The sequence below is a fragment of the Sciurus carolinensis genome, chromosome 11, assembly GCF_902686445.1.
Source record: "Sciurus carolinensis chromosome 11, mSciCar1.2, whole genome shotgun sequence".
In the NCBI taxonomy this organism is placed as follows: Eukaryota; Metazoa; Chordata; class Mammalia; order Rodentia; family Sciuridae; genus Sciurus; species Sciurus carolinensis.
Window position 1 is genome coordinate 42,378,276 of NC_062223.1, and position 17,666 is coordinate 42,395,941.

The 17,666-nt window shown below is 47.6% G+C and overlaps 1 protein-coding gene across 1 annotated transcript; it reads right to left on the bottom strand.

The window, feature by feature from the left end:
• Positions 1-243: 243 nt before the first annotated feature.
• Positions 244-2,034, bottom strand: Fjx1 (four-jointed box kinase 1). Its single transcript, XM_047515759.1, has one exon. The coding sequence runs from the start codon at positions 1,738-1,740 to the stop codon at positions 427-429; it is 1,314 nt and encodes a 437-aa protein (XP_047371715.1). The 5' UTR covers positions 1,741-2,034; the 3' UTR covers positions 244-426.
• Between the last annotated feature and the right edge of the window lie 15,632 nt (positions 2,035-17,666).

Genomic DNA, 17,666 nt, shown 5'->3' on the forward strand with positions numbered 1-17,666 from the left:
CAAACGGAAGTTTTCCTTTTTTGGAAAAGGAAGGGGGGGGGGGATCCAAGAACGGGGTTCATCTCCCACAGAGACCGTCACCCGGGGAACAAACCCCAGCAGCCAGTTTCTTCGGATCCCGTCTCCGCTCCGGCACAGGAAAGAATCCTTTTAAAAGCTGGGTGGAGGGAATGTTACACTTCTCGCCTCAGTGAGTTCGCCCTCCTAGAACTTTGAAAGGAAACAGCGTGGAATTAAGAAAAAAAAAAAAAAAAAAAAAAAAAAAAAAAGAGGGCAGGTGGGTGAAGTACAAGTTTTTGGACACCTTCGCGCTCAGGTCACTGGCTGGGCGTTGGCTCGCTGGTTCCAGGAAGTGGCAGGGAGCGACAACCCTTCCCCCATTATCCACACCCCGTCCCGGTTCTTCTGCTCTTCCTCAGGGTGATGCTAAGTTCCCGGCCGGCGGCCGTACTTGGCCTTGCAGTGCAAAATGTGCTTGGCGAGGAAGTCGAGGCGGCGCTGCAGTAGCTGAGCGTGGGGGTCGGCGAGCGCGGCCAGCTCCGGGAAGCGAGGCTCGTGGCGCCGGTAGAGGCGCAGTAGCCGGGCCGCCGTGTCCTGACCGCGGTGCAGCTCCAGGACGCGCCTCGCGGTCCGCTCCCGGAACACACACACGGACTGCAACAGCGGCTCGTTATACTTGTCCCACATGCCTGCCACCCGGTAGCCATGTACCAAGCCCGCCTCATTGTCCAGAAAGACCAGCGCCCCGCCGGGACCGCGGTGCAGGTTGCTGGTGGCGCGCTGCATAACGCGTGGGTCCCATTGCAGGCTGAAGAGGTTGCTTACAAGCCTGTCGAAGTTGGCCGTCAGGTAGTCGAAGAGGATCAGGTCGGTCCATTGCACCAGGTCCACCAGCTCCGCCTGGCTGAGGTTGGCCAGCTCGCCCCCGACGTCGCGCAGGGGCCGGAGACGGCCATCCTCTGAGCGCCAGGGCGCTGGCACCACCACGTCTGTGAGGTTGGGCAGCCAGCGCGTCAGGCTCACAACGCTGCCCTCGGTCCAGTGCGCGGCGCGCAGTTCCTCCTGCACCTGCGCCCACTGCGCGCCCCGAGCCTCCACCCGGGCTAGTGCCAGCGGTGGCACGTGGCTCTGGAGGCCCAAAAGGCGCGCCAGGTAGTAAGACAGGGCCTCACCCTGGATCTGCTCCGGGTTGATGCCGTAGCGCACGCAGGCGCGGGTGCCGTCGGCAAAACGGGCCAGTCGGTTGGAACTGCGTCCGCAGCCCCCGCGCTCCAGGGCCACTACCCGGGCTCCGCGCGCCGCCTCCAGCCACGCCGCCGCCTGGGCCTCGGAAAAGCCCCGGGGCACCTGCTCCTCCAGGCCGCGGCTCCAGAAGACACCCCCGTGCACCGCCCGGCGCTCCGCCGGCCCGGGCCGCCCAGCGGGCACGTGCCGCCTGCGCTCGCCTGGGTGCCTCCCGGGCGGGCCGTCCGCGCCGGCCGCCAGGGTGAGCAGCGTCCTGAAAGTTTTCAGGGAGCCGCCGCGGGCGTCCCACGCCAGGGGCGGGGGCAGAGGGAAGCGGGGCGCGGGCGCGGGGCCGCCTCTCCGGGCCGGACGCTGGGGGAGTCTGTCTTCGGGCGGCCGGGAGTCTGGCAGCTCAGTCCGCGGCGGCAGGAGCCCGCCCCACAGCGTTAGCAACGAGCCCAGCGCCAGCAGCCAGAGCCCCGCGGTGGCGGCGGCGCTCCGCATCCTCCTCCCCATGCTCCCGCGGCCGCGCCGGTGCCGCCGCCGCCGCCGCTTCAAGCCGAGCCCCGGCGCCCGGGTCGGGGCGGCGAGGCGGGCCCGGCAGCTTGTTGGCTCCGGGGCTTCGGGCGCCTGAGCCTCATCGCGGCCGCGGGGCGCTGCGGGGCTCTGTCCGGCGCTCTGCCCAGCGCTGGGAACTCGCCTCGCCGCCGCTTCCCAGCTGCTTTTGTATTTCGCTGTGAGACCCTCCGGCGGGCGCGATTCACAGGCGCCCGGACCACGTGGGAGCGAGGGGGATCCCCCTCCCCCTCCTCCGCCGCGGCTCCCCGCCCCCCGCTCCCCCGCCCCTTCCTCTCCTCTTCCCCTTAAAGCGGCGATGGATCCTTCCAGGAGGGAGAGGTGGCCCCACACTCGGTCGGGTCTTAGGGGCCAGAGGAAGCTGGGTTGGCGACGCCCGCGCGGGGGCGTCGGAGCGGGCGGCGCGAAGCTTGACTGGGCTGGTCTGGAGGGACGCGCCCCTTGCCCTCGCTGGGGGCAGGCGGGTGGACGCCCAGTCCTTTGGCTTGGGGCGGCGTCTGATCCACAAACTTCACACAGCCCCCACCGCGCTCCGGGCTCTGCCAGGCGAGGATCAGGGCGGGTCCCTTTGCTTTCTTCAGTGTGATTCATGCTGCCTTATGTAAATTCCCGGGAATTTATCGGAGCCACAGAGGCAGTGACTCCAGCCAGGAAAGGAATCTTTTGTAGCCCACAACTTTCAACCAACACCCGTCTCTCGAGCACGCTCTCCCCACCGGTCACTGTGGACTCGAATTCTGAGTTTGGTTCCCTTGCCTTTCCAAGGGACTTCGGGAATTAAACCTCTTGGTACACCTAGGCCAGCTCCCTTGCACTTCTGCATCCAGTCATCAAAGCCACGGCCATTGGCTGTGGTCTGGAGCGGTAAAGTCCATAGATCCAGGTCTCAGTGATCAGGTAAAAATCCCATTGTGAACTTCAGATTGACAATGCATCATAGCCTGGGATACCACCTCGTGCTGGGGAGAGGGGTGTCAGGTATGGCTTCTCTGAAGAAATACATGAGACTGCTTTGCCTACTCGGGAACTGAGGCACTGAGTAGGGGTGGAGCTTGCTCAGGATCTCACCACGGTTAACAAGTGGAGACACTAAAAGGCAAACCTAGTCTCTGGGCTGTATGTCACTTGATTTTCTCTCTTTTAAGAAAGTTATGCATTTGACTTTATTATATGTTTATATAACTAATAGAATATATATGTATATATACCTTATTTTATACTTCAACTCATTGTCATTTTAGTCTGTCACTTTATTCCCTGGCTGTGATTTTCAATTAAACAAATGAAAACCAAAAAAGAACACCATTTTGCATTTGACCTATCAGTTTAATCATTTAAAAGAAAAAGTAAGGGTGGGGAGGTTGGGCTAACCCACCCAAAATTCTCTTAGTGGCAAACTGGCCTTCTCTTTTCCCTCTTTGCATCCCAGTGCATCTGGGATCTACACATTAGAAATTCCCAAGTCACACACCTGGTTGAGGATGTGGGGGTGGAATCCACCTCCTGAAAGCCAGAGTTTTAAATGTTTCCTTACAGGTGTTTCTTTTCCTCCTTTCATTATCCCATCAGGTGTACTTGGGGGGATTGTCAACTGTACTATCTCATCAGCTGGCAGCGTGTATATTTTATTCTCCAAAGAATGAATGTCCTTGAGTTGTAGGGCAGAGACTCTAATATTTGTGGCTGATCCTAAGCATCAAAGAAGCTACATGTGGAGAGGTAAAGTCCACAGATCCAGGTCTCATTGCTCATGTAACATTTGGGTCTTCCAACCCTGACCTAGTACTATGCCTTTATGTGTTTCAGCAGGTGTGGTAAGTACATGTGACTGACGTATGGGATCTTTGTTGAACCTGTTTTGAACCACGGTCATGCCTTTTTATAGCTCTTATCTGATGAAGGGATTACAATAGCTCCCATATGGATACATCAAATATATTAATTCATTAAAAGATATTATATTCCTTCCTTCTGCAAGCTCCCTCCTCTTAAGTTTCCCTAGAGGGCAGGGACTATCTCTTGTAATTTTTTTCTCTTACCACCTAACATAGTATATTACACTAAATAAGCATTCAGTAAATTGGATTTAATTTTTTGTCTTTTGGTTTAACTTCAACTGGGAATTTATTTTTAATGCTGTGCTTTCAGCATGAAACTGTAAGCAAGATCTCCACCTTGTGGACATAAGTAGAATGTCATCTAATTAGCAAAAAGTACATTTTAACTGGAAGATGATTAATTAAGTTAAACTCTGAGAGTATTAAGTGGCTACTACCGCCCAAACCACGTCCTAGGGGCCATGGGGAAATCCAGTGTAGTTGGTGGCTCTGCCTTTTTGGCTGTTAACACAAGCTTTAAATAATAACTACTAGGGAGCCTTCACCATCGACTGTATGGGGTGTATCTCTTGTCCATTGTTTTATGGATGTCTGGGCACAATGCCTGGCACTTAGTGGGTGTTCAATAAAATTTGCTGAATAAATAATTGGAATGCTAATGAGATGAAGCTTTGCAAGTGGCATGGATCAATTTTTTTTAACACCTTACTGCTAAAGGACACAAAATAAGAACTTAATCTTTTTTCTCACACATTTCTTTATTGGTGCATTATAGTTGTATAAATGATGGGATTTGTTGTTACATATTCATACATGCACACAATATGACAATATAATTTGGCCAATACCACTCTCGAGCTCTTAAGAACTTAAAAGGAAAAAACATTGGCGAGGGCTTTGCATAAAGGATATGGACAGAAACACATGATTTTCATCCTGAGATGGATGGCTTCAAAGCCAGACACCCCAAATTCCAGGGTCTCCTAATCATATTACTTGTACTGATGAAGAAATGGAAACTTAGAAAAGTTGGTTAAGATCTACATCTCAGAAGTTGGACTGACTTCATCATTGAGTGGCCCTTTGTCTCAGCCCCAGGACTAAATGCACCATGGAACAGAACTGGATGTACTGACAGAAACTTTAACAAGTTCATTGAAATGCAGAATTATAGAAAGCCAAAGGAATAAGCCTAACCACACTTACCCTGCCACTTACAGTAGTGTGACCTTGGGTGTGTTACGTAACACCAAAGTGCAATACAGTTTTGAAAGAAGGTTTGATTTATGTTAGATGGTGTTTAAAGACATCCTTTCATTTGCCTGTTGGACTAAAGAACTCCCATTCTTTACTTCTCAGCCTGAAGACACCCCCAAGCTTCAATGGAGGCCAGGCCATGGAGGCTAGGATGCATAGATCACCATGTGTGTAATCTGAGTCTTTCCTGCCCTCTGGCAGTTGCTTGGGGATGAGGTGCTGCTCACCTGTCCCTAAATGGGAGCTTATTTGCACCTTTAAGACTTTCTTAATATTCCTCGAGAGTTTCTCCCCAAGCCTAGACCTCCAATATCTTCAAACTTGCCTGCAGTCCTGTGTGAAAAATGATCCAGCTCATATAACAGTGTCTCCCAGGGAAGGGGTGGGGGTGGCGATTGAGTGTTGGGAGCTGGGGAAGAGACGTGAAGTTGGAAGATTTTCCAAGTCTGGCATTTCCATTTTCTGACTTGTTCCTTGGGCTAGTTTTTTACCTTCTTTGAGTTTCAATTTCTGAACCTGAGAAATGAGGATAATAAATCCTACTGGATTGTTTTGCAGCTCAAATGAAATATTAATAGTAACCATAACAACAGTGGCAGCAAACACCTATTGAGTGTTCATTATGGAATTGGTGTGGAACCAAGTCCTGCATGTGTTTTATCCCAGTTAACCCTCCCCACAAGTATTATCATTGTCCCCACTTTACAGATGGGAAAACTGGAGCTTAGCAATGACCAACCTGAGGTCATTTGGCAGCTAAGAGACAGGGTTGAGGTTCTAGAACCCTTTGGAAATTATAAACTGCTAGGGCAATGTCAACTATAAAAAGTATTACATTAAATCAAAGTAGATTAAAATCAGATGAAATTTTGCTTTGTAATGTGCTCTAGGGTTGCTATTAAATGAAATGGTTAAGAGCATGAACTCTTAAGCCAGATTATCTGGGTTTAAAATCTAACCCTGCCACTTACCAGTAGTGTGACCTCGGGTGTGTTACTTAACCTCTCTGTGCCTCCGTGTACTCAGCTGTAAAATCAGTAATTATAGTACTACTCACATTACCAATAATAAATATGATATCAAATGGCCAATAGTAATTAACAGTGACAAATCTTGTGGATTATCATGATGATTAAATTAGGCCCTAGATTAAGGTGCTTCAGAGGTCTCTGAGTGTTCAGTGTTTTTATGGTTTTTACCTTCCTGTCTCACTGTTCCATTGCCCAATTGGAGATCTTCTCCTATTGCCTCCACCAAGCCTCATTGGGCCTAGAGAGGCCTAGCAGAGGTATTATTCCAGCCCAGTGCACCTCCTTTATGCCCCAGCTGGCATAAAAGTGACTTTTTCTCCACTGAGCTGGATCATCCAGCCCTACTGGGTCCCCAGTGTGACTCTTGTTAACAGCCCAGAGACTCCAGTCAGCCTCAGGCAGCCAGTCTCTGGCTCCCTCTCACTACTTTTCCTTCTTCATCCCAACCTGTTCTGAGTCTTCTGAGTTATAACCCTCCCAAAGGGAGAGGTCACCAGGAGCATCCTTCTCAATGCTTCTGCAACAGAAAAGAGAGGGAAGCAATGCCAAGAGGAGTACCAGAGTCCTTCACGCTGACTGTGATGTCTGTGTTGGTCATTATGTTGACCTTGGGCGGCTCTCTAACCCTCTGGGCTACAGTTCCATTATTTAGGCCTTCCTATTGTAGACCAGATGTTTGTGTCCCCACCAATTCGTATGTTCAAATCTAACCCCCATGGTGATGGTATTGGGAGGTGGGGCCTGTGGGAGGTGATCAGGATTAGTTCCCTAACAAAGGGCACCCCATGGGCTCTTTCTGCTGTGTGAGGATGCGACAAGGGGACTGCTGTCTATGAATCTGGGAGAGTACCCTCAAAAGGCACTGAATCTGCTGGCACCTTGATCTTGGACTCCCCATCCTGCAGAATTGTGAAAAATAAATATTTGTTGTTTAAGCCACCCAGGCTATGATAACCTGTTATAGCAGCCTGAACTAAGATATTCCTTATTTCCCATTTTCTCTCCCAGTAGGGTATATTGTTTTTCTGCTTGGGAATCATTTTTCTTTTCTTGATATCTTTCTTTGACCATGATCTGGGGTCTTCTAAGAATTGCTTAACTGATCTCATCTCCCATATGTGGTCTTCAAGGATGTCTGTGAGTGTGTGAGAGTGTGAGTGTGTGTGAGTGTGTGTGTGAGTGTGTGTGTGTGTGTGTGTGTGTGTGTGTGTGTGTGTGTGTATTAGTCTTCCCTTTTGCACAGGGCACATGTTCCAGGACTCCCAATGGATGCCTGAAACCATGGATAATACCAAACTCTATAAATACAATGTATTTTTCTGTATGCTCTGCTGTGTTGTTACTTAGTACCAGAGTTAATCATGTTTATGCCCTGGATTATATTAATCCATGTTTTATCCCCTGATGCCTCCTTTGCATCAGTATTCATGAGTTTTGGAGTCATTATTAAGTAAAATGGGTTATTTGAACACAAGTACTACTGTACTGTTAATCTGAGAACTGAGAAGGCTACTTTTGGGTGGGTAGCATTTAAAGCATGGATACACTGGACAAAGGGAGGATTCACATCTCAGGCGGGAAGGCATGAGATTTCATCAGACTACTCAGAATGGCACACAATTTACAACTAATGAATTGTTTATTTCTGGAATTTTCTATTTAATATTTTCAGACCATGGTTGATTGAGTGTAACTGAAACCATGGAAAGTGAAACCACAGGTGAGGGGAGACTACCGCGCATGCCTGGTTCCAGCTAAATCCTTTGGGTAGCTAGAAGGAGGTCAGGAAATGTAAGAGTCTTTGAATGCAATTAACCTGTCTGCTTGAATGAATTCCACTTTTAAGAACACATTGTATTTCTGGAAAGAAAGTCAAGGTTGACATGAGCCCTTTCAATTATGGTGAGACTAACATTTTCGATTCTCTTTATTCCATGTAGCTCTCTTTTAGACCTGCTTTTGAAGAAGGTCCATGCAGTTACTGGTGTTAGAGACTAGAATCTGAAGAGAAGCATTGGTGAATTAATTTAGCAAATTTGAGAGCAGGTGCCAACACATATTTGAGTCCTCATTACACAAAACGTTGCTAAGAATTCTGGACTATGCATTGGAGACATGAATTTCTTTCTCTACCATCATTTAGCTAACAGACATTTCTTGTTCCCATGCTGAAGGCCAAAGGTTGGGGCAGGAAGTGATGGGGAGTAAGACTTCCTGTTGTCCTTAGTGTCTGTATCAGGAAGCATTGATTGTCCTCTCTTCTTCCTCTACCTGCCCTTTCTCCTTCTTGGTAGCTCTCCACCTTCCTCCTCTGAGCCTTGTGGAAACCAAGCCTTTATTGGGCTAAACCATTCATGGTGCTTTCAATTCCTTGTCAATGATTGGTTAAGACATAGGCGTGTCTCCATTCTGACCAGGGAGACAGGAAGGAAAGTGCAGTGGAAGTTTCCTGGAAGAGATGTTTTACTATCACAGAGACACCAGAAAAGATGGCACAGTCCAGGTCTGGCTGAAAGGCCTGGGATTTGGGCAGTTACCCTGTAACTGAAAGGCAAACTAAGTTCACACTTTCAGGAAGGCAGATGGCAGAGCAGAAAGATGGAAGGAACCAGAGTTCCTTAGTGATGCTGCCATGCCCCCAAATGGATCAACTCAGGAGCCACCTGTCCTCTGGACTTGGTGGTTTAACCCACCCTGAGTTGGAATTTCTCTTGTTTGTAGCCAAAATGTTTCTAAATGCTATACCCCCTCACAGGGGAACTTACAAATTTGAGAGGGAGACAGAGACAGGTAAACATCTCTTCCATCACAACAGGTTTTGAGATGGCAGTGTCTTTTGGAACGCTGGCAGGTTGAATCTTGCACTTATGATCTGTGTCATCTTGGGATGGTCACTTAACCTCCATGGGCCTGTTAACTCATCTGCGATGTAGAAATGATAACTGTACCTGCCTCATTATTGTGTGGATGAGGTGTACTGTTGAGTGCTCAATAATTTTTATTCACTGCTGTAGCTATTATGGAAATAGAAAGCAAAGAGAGGTACAGACTAGGGAGTACTTGACCCTACCAGGGAAATCCAGGAGGCATCACGAAGGAGGCAGATGTTAAGATGAGTCTTGAAGGGCAAGTTGAAGTTTGCAGGTCTGAATTAGAGCGGGAAGGACATTTGGGTAAGAAGATGGAACAGCATGTAAACTTAGCCACTGTGCACCCACGAGCGGAGGACCACGTCTTGGAGGACCTCAGTGTCTTCATCCTTGAAAGTACTTGAGTACTGGATTAGTTTAATCCTCCTGATTTAAAAAAAAAAATCCCAGGTCCTCTCTCTAAATTCGGAGGCACCAGATCAGAGACTCTTGCCGCTATCCCTTACCGCTCACCTGTGATTGCTTGTCTCAACCCACCCTGAAGAAATTCACTCAAGAAACATTTCCCATGAAAAGAAGTGGCTCTGGATGGCTCTGTTGATTTTGTTCTTCATCGCTGCCTAGAGCTTTACCCAGTGCACAATTAGCGAGTCTATGCCTCTTCAGCTTCCCCAGGACACACACCTCTCATCAGTCGGATGGATGCTGAAGCTTAATTAAGCTTGTAAAGCTTTCTGATTTCCTCCGATGAAAGGTGGCCCATAAGCACCAGGTTTTATTTTGGTGACTCCTGCCAAGGGTTATTATAAATAGGACTTAGTGCGACGTGGCTGAGCTCTTAGGGTGATAATGTGTCAAGACCAATCGAGGCTGCAGAGAGCAGAAATATTATCATAATGGTTCCATCATCTGCGGTGGGTGTTAATGGAAGTGGATGTGGAAAAAAAAAAAATACTGCAGGCAGCGAAGCCGGGATTGAGGTGGCTGCAAGTGAGATATGGCCGCTCCTGGGATGTCCATCATAATCATTAGCTATATTAGCCTCGGAGCCATTCTTCTGCCATCTCTCTATATCAGACTCAAACTCAAATAAAAAATGGATGCTTTAACTCCAAATGAAAATATATTCCTTTGCTGCTTTTTAAAATCCATTTACATTAAAATGATGGCCAGTAGGTAAGTAATTTATAACTGGGGGCTCACCGCAGTGCAGATGAGTGGCCTCTGAATCGTGAGCAGCGTACATGGGAGACAAGGGACTTGTGGACCCAGGAAGAGAATGTTATCGGACTGAAAAGGGCCAGGCAAGAATGTGAAAAGGAAGAGGGGAACTTCTGGACACTGGGTGGTAGGGAAGAGTGAACCCAGAGGTCGCTTGGTGTTTCCACGCCGAGGTGGGGGAAAAGCCTGCGGGTGGCTCCTCAGTAATGCAGTGTGCCAGCTGCCTGGGCCCCAGGCTTCCTGCATCCCGTGGGCAGGATCAGAAAAACTTAAGGGTAATAATGAGCATGGTAATGGTACAGCCCTGTTGTCAGGTGAAACCGCCCTGTTCTTTCCAGATCCAGGTAGACTTAACCCAAATTCCTATTCCAAGGCCTGGGAGGGTCCAAAACCTTTCTGTTTCTGAGAGTCCCTGGCGCTTGGTCCCTCCGGCTTGACCCTTTGTATTCACTTCCTGTTTCCCACACACACTAACACGGGTGTACAGTTCCACCCCTGGGCCACGCCTGTACCACCCCCTCCTCCTCATTTGGACCAGAGGCACCATGAGTTTAATGACTCCACAGAAGCTCTGAGGGGCTTCTTGAGAGGGGGTCACACATTCCCCTTCCTCCATTTAGTTGTCTTCTCCTTCCTATCTCTGTTGCTCCCTACCCCCACACCTTTGTAGAGAGATAGGTAAAATTTCTTTCCTACATCCTGTACAACAGGGCTACTCCCAGGATCTCAGCTTCTACCTCAGCTGTTGAGATTTCTCTAGATGTGACACGGTGAGTTCCAGGGGACCCATTGAACAGTTTCACTGTATACTTTTTACTTGCCTTGTGGTGTGCTGAGAGCTTTCCAAGTACTTTGTCTTCTTTCTGGTCCTGAAGATTGGTCCTAGAGGCTCAGGAGGCTGAGGCAGGAGGATTGCAAGTTCAGATCCAACTTTAGCAATTTAGCGAGGTCCTGTCTCAAAATAAAAAATAAAAAAGGACTGGGGATATGGCTCAGTGGTTAAGTGCACTTTGTCTTTTATGCCTGCTTCTCATCCCTGAAAATATTATTCTCCCATTTCATTGATGGGAGAACTGGAATGTTCTGAGAGCTAGCCTTGGCCCAGGAGACTTCTGCTGTGTAACAGAAGAGGAACTCCAACTAGTCTGCCAAGGACCACAGTTACATAATCACAATATAGGTAGGCTATCCCTAATCTGAATGCTGCCAAATCCAAAAACGTTTTAAGCACTGACCAGACAACTACAAATGGAAAATTCCACACCTGACCTCATGTGACTGGTCATAATCAAAAACAGGGGCAGTAAAAATATTACATAAAATTACCTTCAGGCTATGCAGACTTGGTTCCATCCCCAAGATAGCTCATTAGGTATATGCAAATATTCCAAAATCTGAAACACTTCTGGTGCCAAGCATTTTGGATAAGGGCTATTCAACCTGTACTACATGCCTTCCTGGGGCTGGAAACACCCTGGTGGGTTAGCAAAGGGGACCCTTACAAGGGGGTTGTTGCTCTCTTGGGTACTGGTGCATTGTCTTATCCAAACAAGTTTGGAATAGTTAGTCCTTGCATTTCTTCTCAACTCTGCTGAGTCACTGAGCCCAGGGCTGTCTACAGGGAAGGAGGAGGCCCCCTGGGGTTAATGTCTATGGGTGGGTTGAGTGGTTGAGAAGAGGTCCTGACAACCCTGGGGACAGCACTCTCTGATTTGGGACTGGATTGGCCTGGTAAGAATGCAGCATGAGAACACCTGTTGTCATTTCTCCTCTGGTTTTGTGCCTTCCCAGGATCCAGCTCTGAGCTTGCCACAGGAAGCCTGTGGGGTCAGGCACGTTTGACATGTCCCATGCACTGAGATCCACTCTTGAATATCTCCAGTTCCTTTTCATTTCACCCAAGATACAAGAAAGAAAGGAACCTTAGAGGCCATTTCTTGCTGCCTGAGTTTGAAGAGTGGCTGCATTTTAGAGACCGTCTGAGCCTGAGGAACAGTGAGACAGATGCTGAAGAATAATGATGGTGACATATTTATATAGCTCCTTGCAGTTTTGCCGAGCACTCTCACATGCCAGTCTCAGTGAATTTTCACAACAACCTGCAAGGGAGGGCTAGCAGGGCAGGAGTGAGTTACTGTTTCTATTTGATGAAGGAAAAAGCTGAGCTTCAGAAAATCAGGTAACAAACCCTAGATTCACAGCTATTTCCTGTAAGACTTGGAACTTGAACACACTTTACCTGATTTCCACCTCAGAGGTTTCACAATACACTCCCTCTTTGCTCAGTACTCTTCACATCTGCAAACTGTTACTATTTCTGGTTTTCCACATGCTATATGTACATGTTACATGTATGTTACAATGCCCACTAAAACTCCAGTAATGAGGGCAGAAAAAAAATCCAAGAATTGCTGAAAAGCTGGAGTATGTTGATCCTCCTCTCTCATTCAGTGGTGTTTTCTATCTTGCTTATCAGTACCTGTGATTTTAAAAAAGGAAGGAGCAAAGACAAATGAGCAAAACGGTTGGGAAGAAAGCGAGAGATTATTTTGAAGTCTTTTTTCTTTGCCTGTCTCTGTTGGTGAACAAGGAGAGGAAATAATCAGAGGGAGTCAGAGAGAGAGAGAGGGAGAAGAGGAGCTAATCACTGATTATTAACATAGTCTGAGTGATTTATTTTTTATTAAAAAATTTAAAATGGCTCTGAGAAACGGTAAGAAACAAAAAAGCTTCCTCTCATCTTTCTTCTCCCATGTGGACACCCTGGCTCACACAGACAGAGGATGAAGTGTGGTGTCTGACCATCTTGTCCTCACAGAGAGGGCCATTTAGTTAGGGGCCATGGCAGACCAACATGGCCCTAGGATGCAGGAGAGCAGCCGGACTACATAGACATCTTCCCATCTTGGTTTTCTCGTTTGTAAAATGGAATATTAGTCTTGCCTCACAGAAGCTTTGTGAGAATTAAAGGAGATTATGAGACTGGATAAAATCAGCGGGTGAAAAGTTTTAATGCAGCTTCTGGCAAACAGCAGTTTAAATAAATATTGAAAACCGCACACCCAGCTGCATAGAAAAATGTCTGAGGGGACACAGGCTAACCTGTTACTAGTTGAGTTAGGCAGCTTTTCCTCACAGTGATAAAATGCCTGATGTGAACAACTTAAAAGGAGGAAGGTTTTGTTTTGACTCGTGGTTTCAGAGTTTCAGTCCATGGCTGGGGACTCCATTGTATCTGTACCTGTGGTGAGTCAGGATATCAGGTGGAAGAGTGTGGGAGCTCATCTCATGGTGACTAGGAAACAAAGAGAGAGAGAGCAAGGGACTGGGGACAAGAAATTCACTTCCAGTGCACGTCTCCAGTGGCCTATGTTCCCCAATAGGCCCCACCTCCTGCGGTTGCCACTGCCTCCCTATAATACCATCAGTTGTCAGCTTAATCCACTGATGAGGTCAGAGCCCTCCTGAAGCAATCATTTCCCCAAAGCCCCACCTGGAACCATTGCTCAACACGTGAACCTTTGGCGGGGATTCCAGATCCCAATTATAACAATAGGGTCACTCCTCAAGAGGTCTGCCCGTGGTAGAGGCACTTTGACTTTTTTTGCTGTGTGCATTTCAGTTTCTGTTTCACAGAGCATTGTGGGAATGGTGGGTTGGTGTTAATGGATGTGTGTGGTGGCTCAAGTTAGAAGTTAAGAACAGATACACAGTAATAAAGAATGGGACATTTTCTGACACTTGTCTGGTGATTGTGAAATTTGTTCTCATCACAATGGAATCATAGAGATCCCTCTGGTGGCAAGTGACAGCATCCAAGGAAGAACAGATGCCCTTGGGCCTGGGCAAGCAGAATTGAGCAGCCCGGGTATGTAAGCAGGAGGTCGTCTACAAGGACAGAAGATGTAAGATGTCTCAGTACAGTCGGGCTTTCACACTCCAGGAAGGGAGTCTGACTGGTCCATTTGGGGCCAACACTTCTGTGTTATTTGATTTTTTAAAAAAAACATAATCTTGTGTTACTTTTAAAATAATAATGACAAATCTGGAGCCATAACACAAAGAAGTGGGGCTGTATTGTGAGATCTCAACAAAAAGTATTTTGTGCATCTTTTACAGGGAGCCAATAAAAATCAAAACCAAGCAGCGTGATCTGTCATTTGCATTGTGATCCATCACAGAGCGACACATTCGCCTTGGGTCTGAATAAATGTTGATTATGATGGCAAACACCCACACAGCAAATAACAACACTTGTCTTTTTGATTCCAACAGTTAACAGATCCAAAATTTTCATAAATATTGTTTAGTGCTGCCTCTTAGATCAGGAAGCGAGTTGGAGATCTTGATTAGGGTAAAGGAAAGTAATTGGGCATTTCCTGATTTTTCTATCATGAGCTGGCATTTTATAGTGATTTGGGCACAGGGAATATAAAGCGCATAGAAGGTATGCAGAGTGTTCCTTTGTGTGTGTGCGTGCATGCATGCATGCATGTGTCAGTGCATGTGTGTGTATGTGTGTGTGTGTGTGAGAGAGAGAGAAAGAGAGGGAGACAGACAGAGACACAGAGATCAGACAGAGACACAGAGATCAGACAGAGATGGGGGGGGTGCGGAGAAAATATTGCACGGCCCCAGGGCAGAATGATTTAGGGCTTGTCTTAGGAGCTGGGATTCAAACTGCATTTTCTGTGCTGACCATCTGTGTTTCCCAGGAAAGAGGAGCCCAGCCAGGGCCTGAGAGGTTGAGGAAAAAGTGAGAAACAGGGAGCCCGGCCAGCCCAGGCGGAGTTAGGGGATGCTTGGTGTTCTCAGTAATGCCTCCTGGCAACATCTGTGCCACAGAGGACTTGCTCGGCTACCACTCCTCCTGGCAGCGCCTAAGAGTCCTTCCCAGGGTCAATAATCCTCCTCTCGGCTACCCACCCCTTTTCTGTGATTTGTTTGGTCTTGTTTTGTTTGGAGGATGAGCTGGAGTTGCTGGGGAAATGATCAGAAATCACTTAGGCAAAGGCAGAAGCCATGTCTTTTAACAACCAGGGATGCACTAGGAACAATTCCGTTTGCCCAGTCTGGTTACCTGCCAGGCAGCTCATATCTCCTTGCAAATTCTTTTAGGTGGATTTTATAACTCCCATGTACAAGGCAACAAACTAAGATTCAGAGAGTTTAAGTGAGTCACTCATGTTGTCAGAGCTTTTAAATGGTAGAGTCAGGTTCGAAGCTAGGCCAGTGTGTCTCGGCTACCCACCTGATCCTCACCCCTTCTTCATGTCTGAAAGCTGACTCACAAGGACCTAAGAACTTGACGCTCTGTAGCACATCCTGAGGGCTATGGGATCAGTCACAGAACTAGTGAGAAATCTTAACAAATGGGGAATAGGATATAATATTGGTTCCCCAAGCCAGCACTGACAGCAAAATTTTTTGGGGGGCAGGTACCAGAGATTGAACTCAGGGGCACCTGACCGCTGAACCATATCACCAGCCCTATTTTGTATTTTACTTAGAGACAGGGTCTCACTGAGTTGCTTAGCACCTTGCTATTACTGAGGCAGGTTTTGAACTTGAGATCCTCCTGCCTCAGCCTCCTGAGCTGCTGGGATTACAGGCATGAGCCTGGTGTGATAACGTACTTTTAAGTCAAGCCTTTAAGTCTATTCTGTGGGTCACGGTTGGGAGACTAAGGCACGGGGAACCCTCAGGGGTTCATACCCAGCATGCCTAGAGAGGAGGGGTAGGGATTGAATCCAGGGATGCTCCCCAGGTAAATAGCCTCAGCTCTTTTCATTTTGTTTTGAGATAGCATCTTGCTAAGTTGTGAGACTGGCCTTGAACTTGTGATCCTCCTGCCATATCCTCCTGAGTGGCTAGGATTATAGTTGTGCCCGGTGAGAGGAGGGCTCTTTCTAAGACAGCGAAAGCTTTTATCTTATGTGCGGCTTGAGATGCTGGGTGTTCGATCTTTTAAAGTTGCTGAAACAGGACCATTGGACTGAATAGTTTTATTGGAATTAAAAATATTGTGAATTTTGTGCTAACTGCCTCTGGCTATAACTGGAATGAAAATGACATCGCTTCAGACAATATCATGCACTAATTAAACCAGTGGAGAATGAAACAACAGAAACACAACAGCAACACAAATTGGAGTCCTGGGCTTCAGCACACTCCCCAAGCAGGGCAGTTGAATTTAAATTTCCATTATTTTGAGTGAATGAGACCCTGAGGAATCATGTAGGGATGGTTTTTTATGTGATTCCAGGGAAGTCCCTCTCTTGCAGTATAGTAACTTTTATAAAGCCCTACCGTGCATTGTTGAAAAAGAAAAGTACAAAATATATGTATTCGTAGAAAAAAGTCCAGGAGATACATACGTAAATGTTAACAATGGGTTTCCTTGGGGAAAGAAAATTTGAAGAGAAAGATTTCCTTTTTTTTTCTTTAAAAATGTTGAAAATATGTTCCTGTAGTGTTTATTTTATTTTTCAGTATTGGGATTGAACCCAGGGGTGCTTTACAAAGGAGCTACATCCCCAGTCTTTTTTTTTTTTTTTTTAAGACACGATCTTCCCAAGTTGCCAGAGACTGGCCTTAAACTTTTGATCCTCCTGCCTCAGCCTCTCAAGTCACTGGGATAACAGGCAAGCACCACTGCATCCAACCTCCTATAAATTCATTATATCCAGCGTATTCTTTTGAACAGATCAGAATGATCAAGGGAATGCTTGATGCCTAGCTTCTCATGGTACCACAATGGATGCAGCTGTTCTAGGCTTTACCTCCCCACATCTAGCAGGACATCAAGAAAACTTTATTTTCTCCTAGAAGTTTCTTGAAAAATCTCCCCTTGATGACTTTCTCTCTCTTTTTCAGAACTGAACCCAAAGTCTCATGCATGCTAGGCAAGGCTCTACCACTGTCTTGTGGGCCAGGGAATGCCGATTGGCTGACGGGCTTTGGTTTCCTGAGCCAATCACATTTATGGGGTGAAGATGGGGTCTACCCACTCCCCCTCTCCCATACGGCGGCTGCATAACAGGGGAGGGGTGGAAGGAATATTAGGGGGCATCGGGCTCTAGTCTGGAGTAATGAAGTAGGAACAGAAGACTAGCTTCCATCCGGGAGCGTGCAGGGAGTGATGATGGAATTGAAGGAAGATGTCCGAGAGTGGCGGGGGATTCCCCAAGCTGGGAAGCAGGACAGTGAGCGTGGACTCTGCTCAGGGTGGTTTAGGTTTCCCGAGTCAAGCACACTTAAGGGCTAGAGGAGCACCTCTGAGGGGCTGGACCTCTGAAGCTATGGGGTGGGGTCTAAGGATGACGGGGTTGCCTGAGAGAACTGGGCATGCAGAATTAAGGTCCTGGAGTTCTGGTCAGGGGCTTTCAGGGCTTTTCTTGGCTCTGAGGGAATAGGCCCGCCGAGGAGACCCCTTCCCACAGCTATGTTGGCATGAGCAGGGAGCTGGTGAGTGGCACCCATGGCAGCATGGAGCAGTGACACTGGACGTGTGGCAGGCCACAGTCCCGAGTGGCTCAGAGGACATTCTTGACCACTGTGACAGCACGAAGTACTTTATTTTGATTTGTTACGAAGTAGTGAGAAGCAATAGCAGCAAAGGAAACAGGAGACTAAAGGATTGGGGGTGG

Coding starts and splice junctions, on each gene's coding strand:
- Fjx1 (XM_047515759.1), bottom strand. CDS start 1,740: ATGGGGAGGAGGATGCGGAGCGCCGCCGCCACCGCGGGGCTCTGGCTG.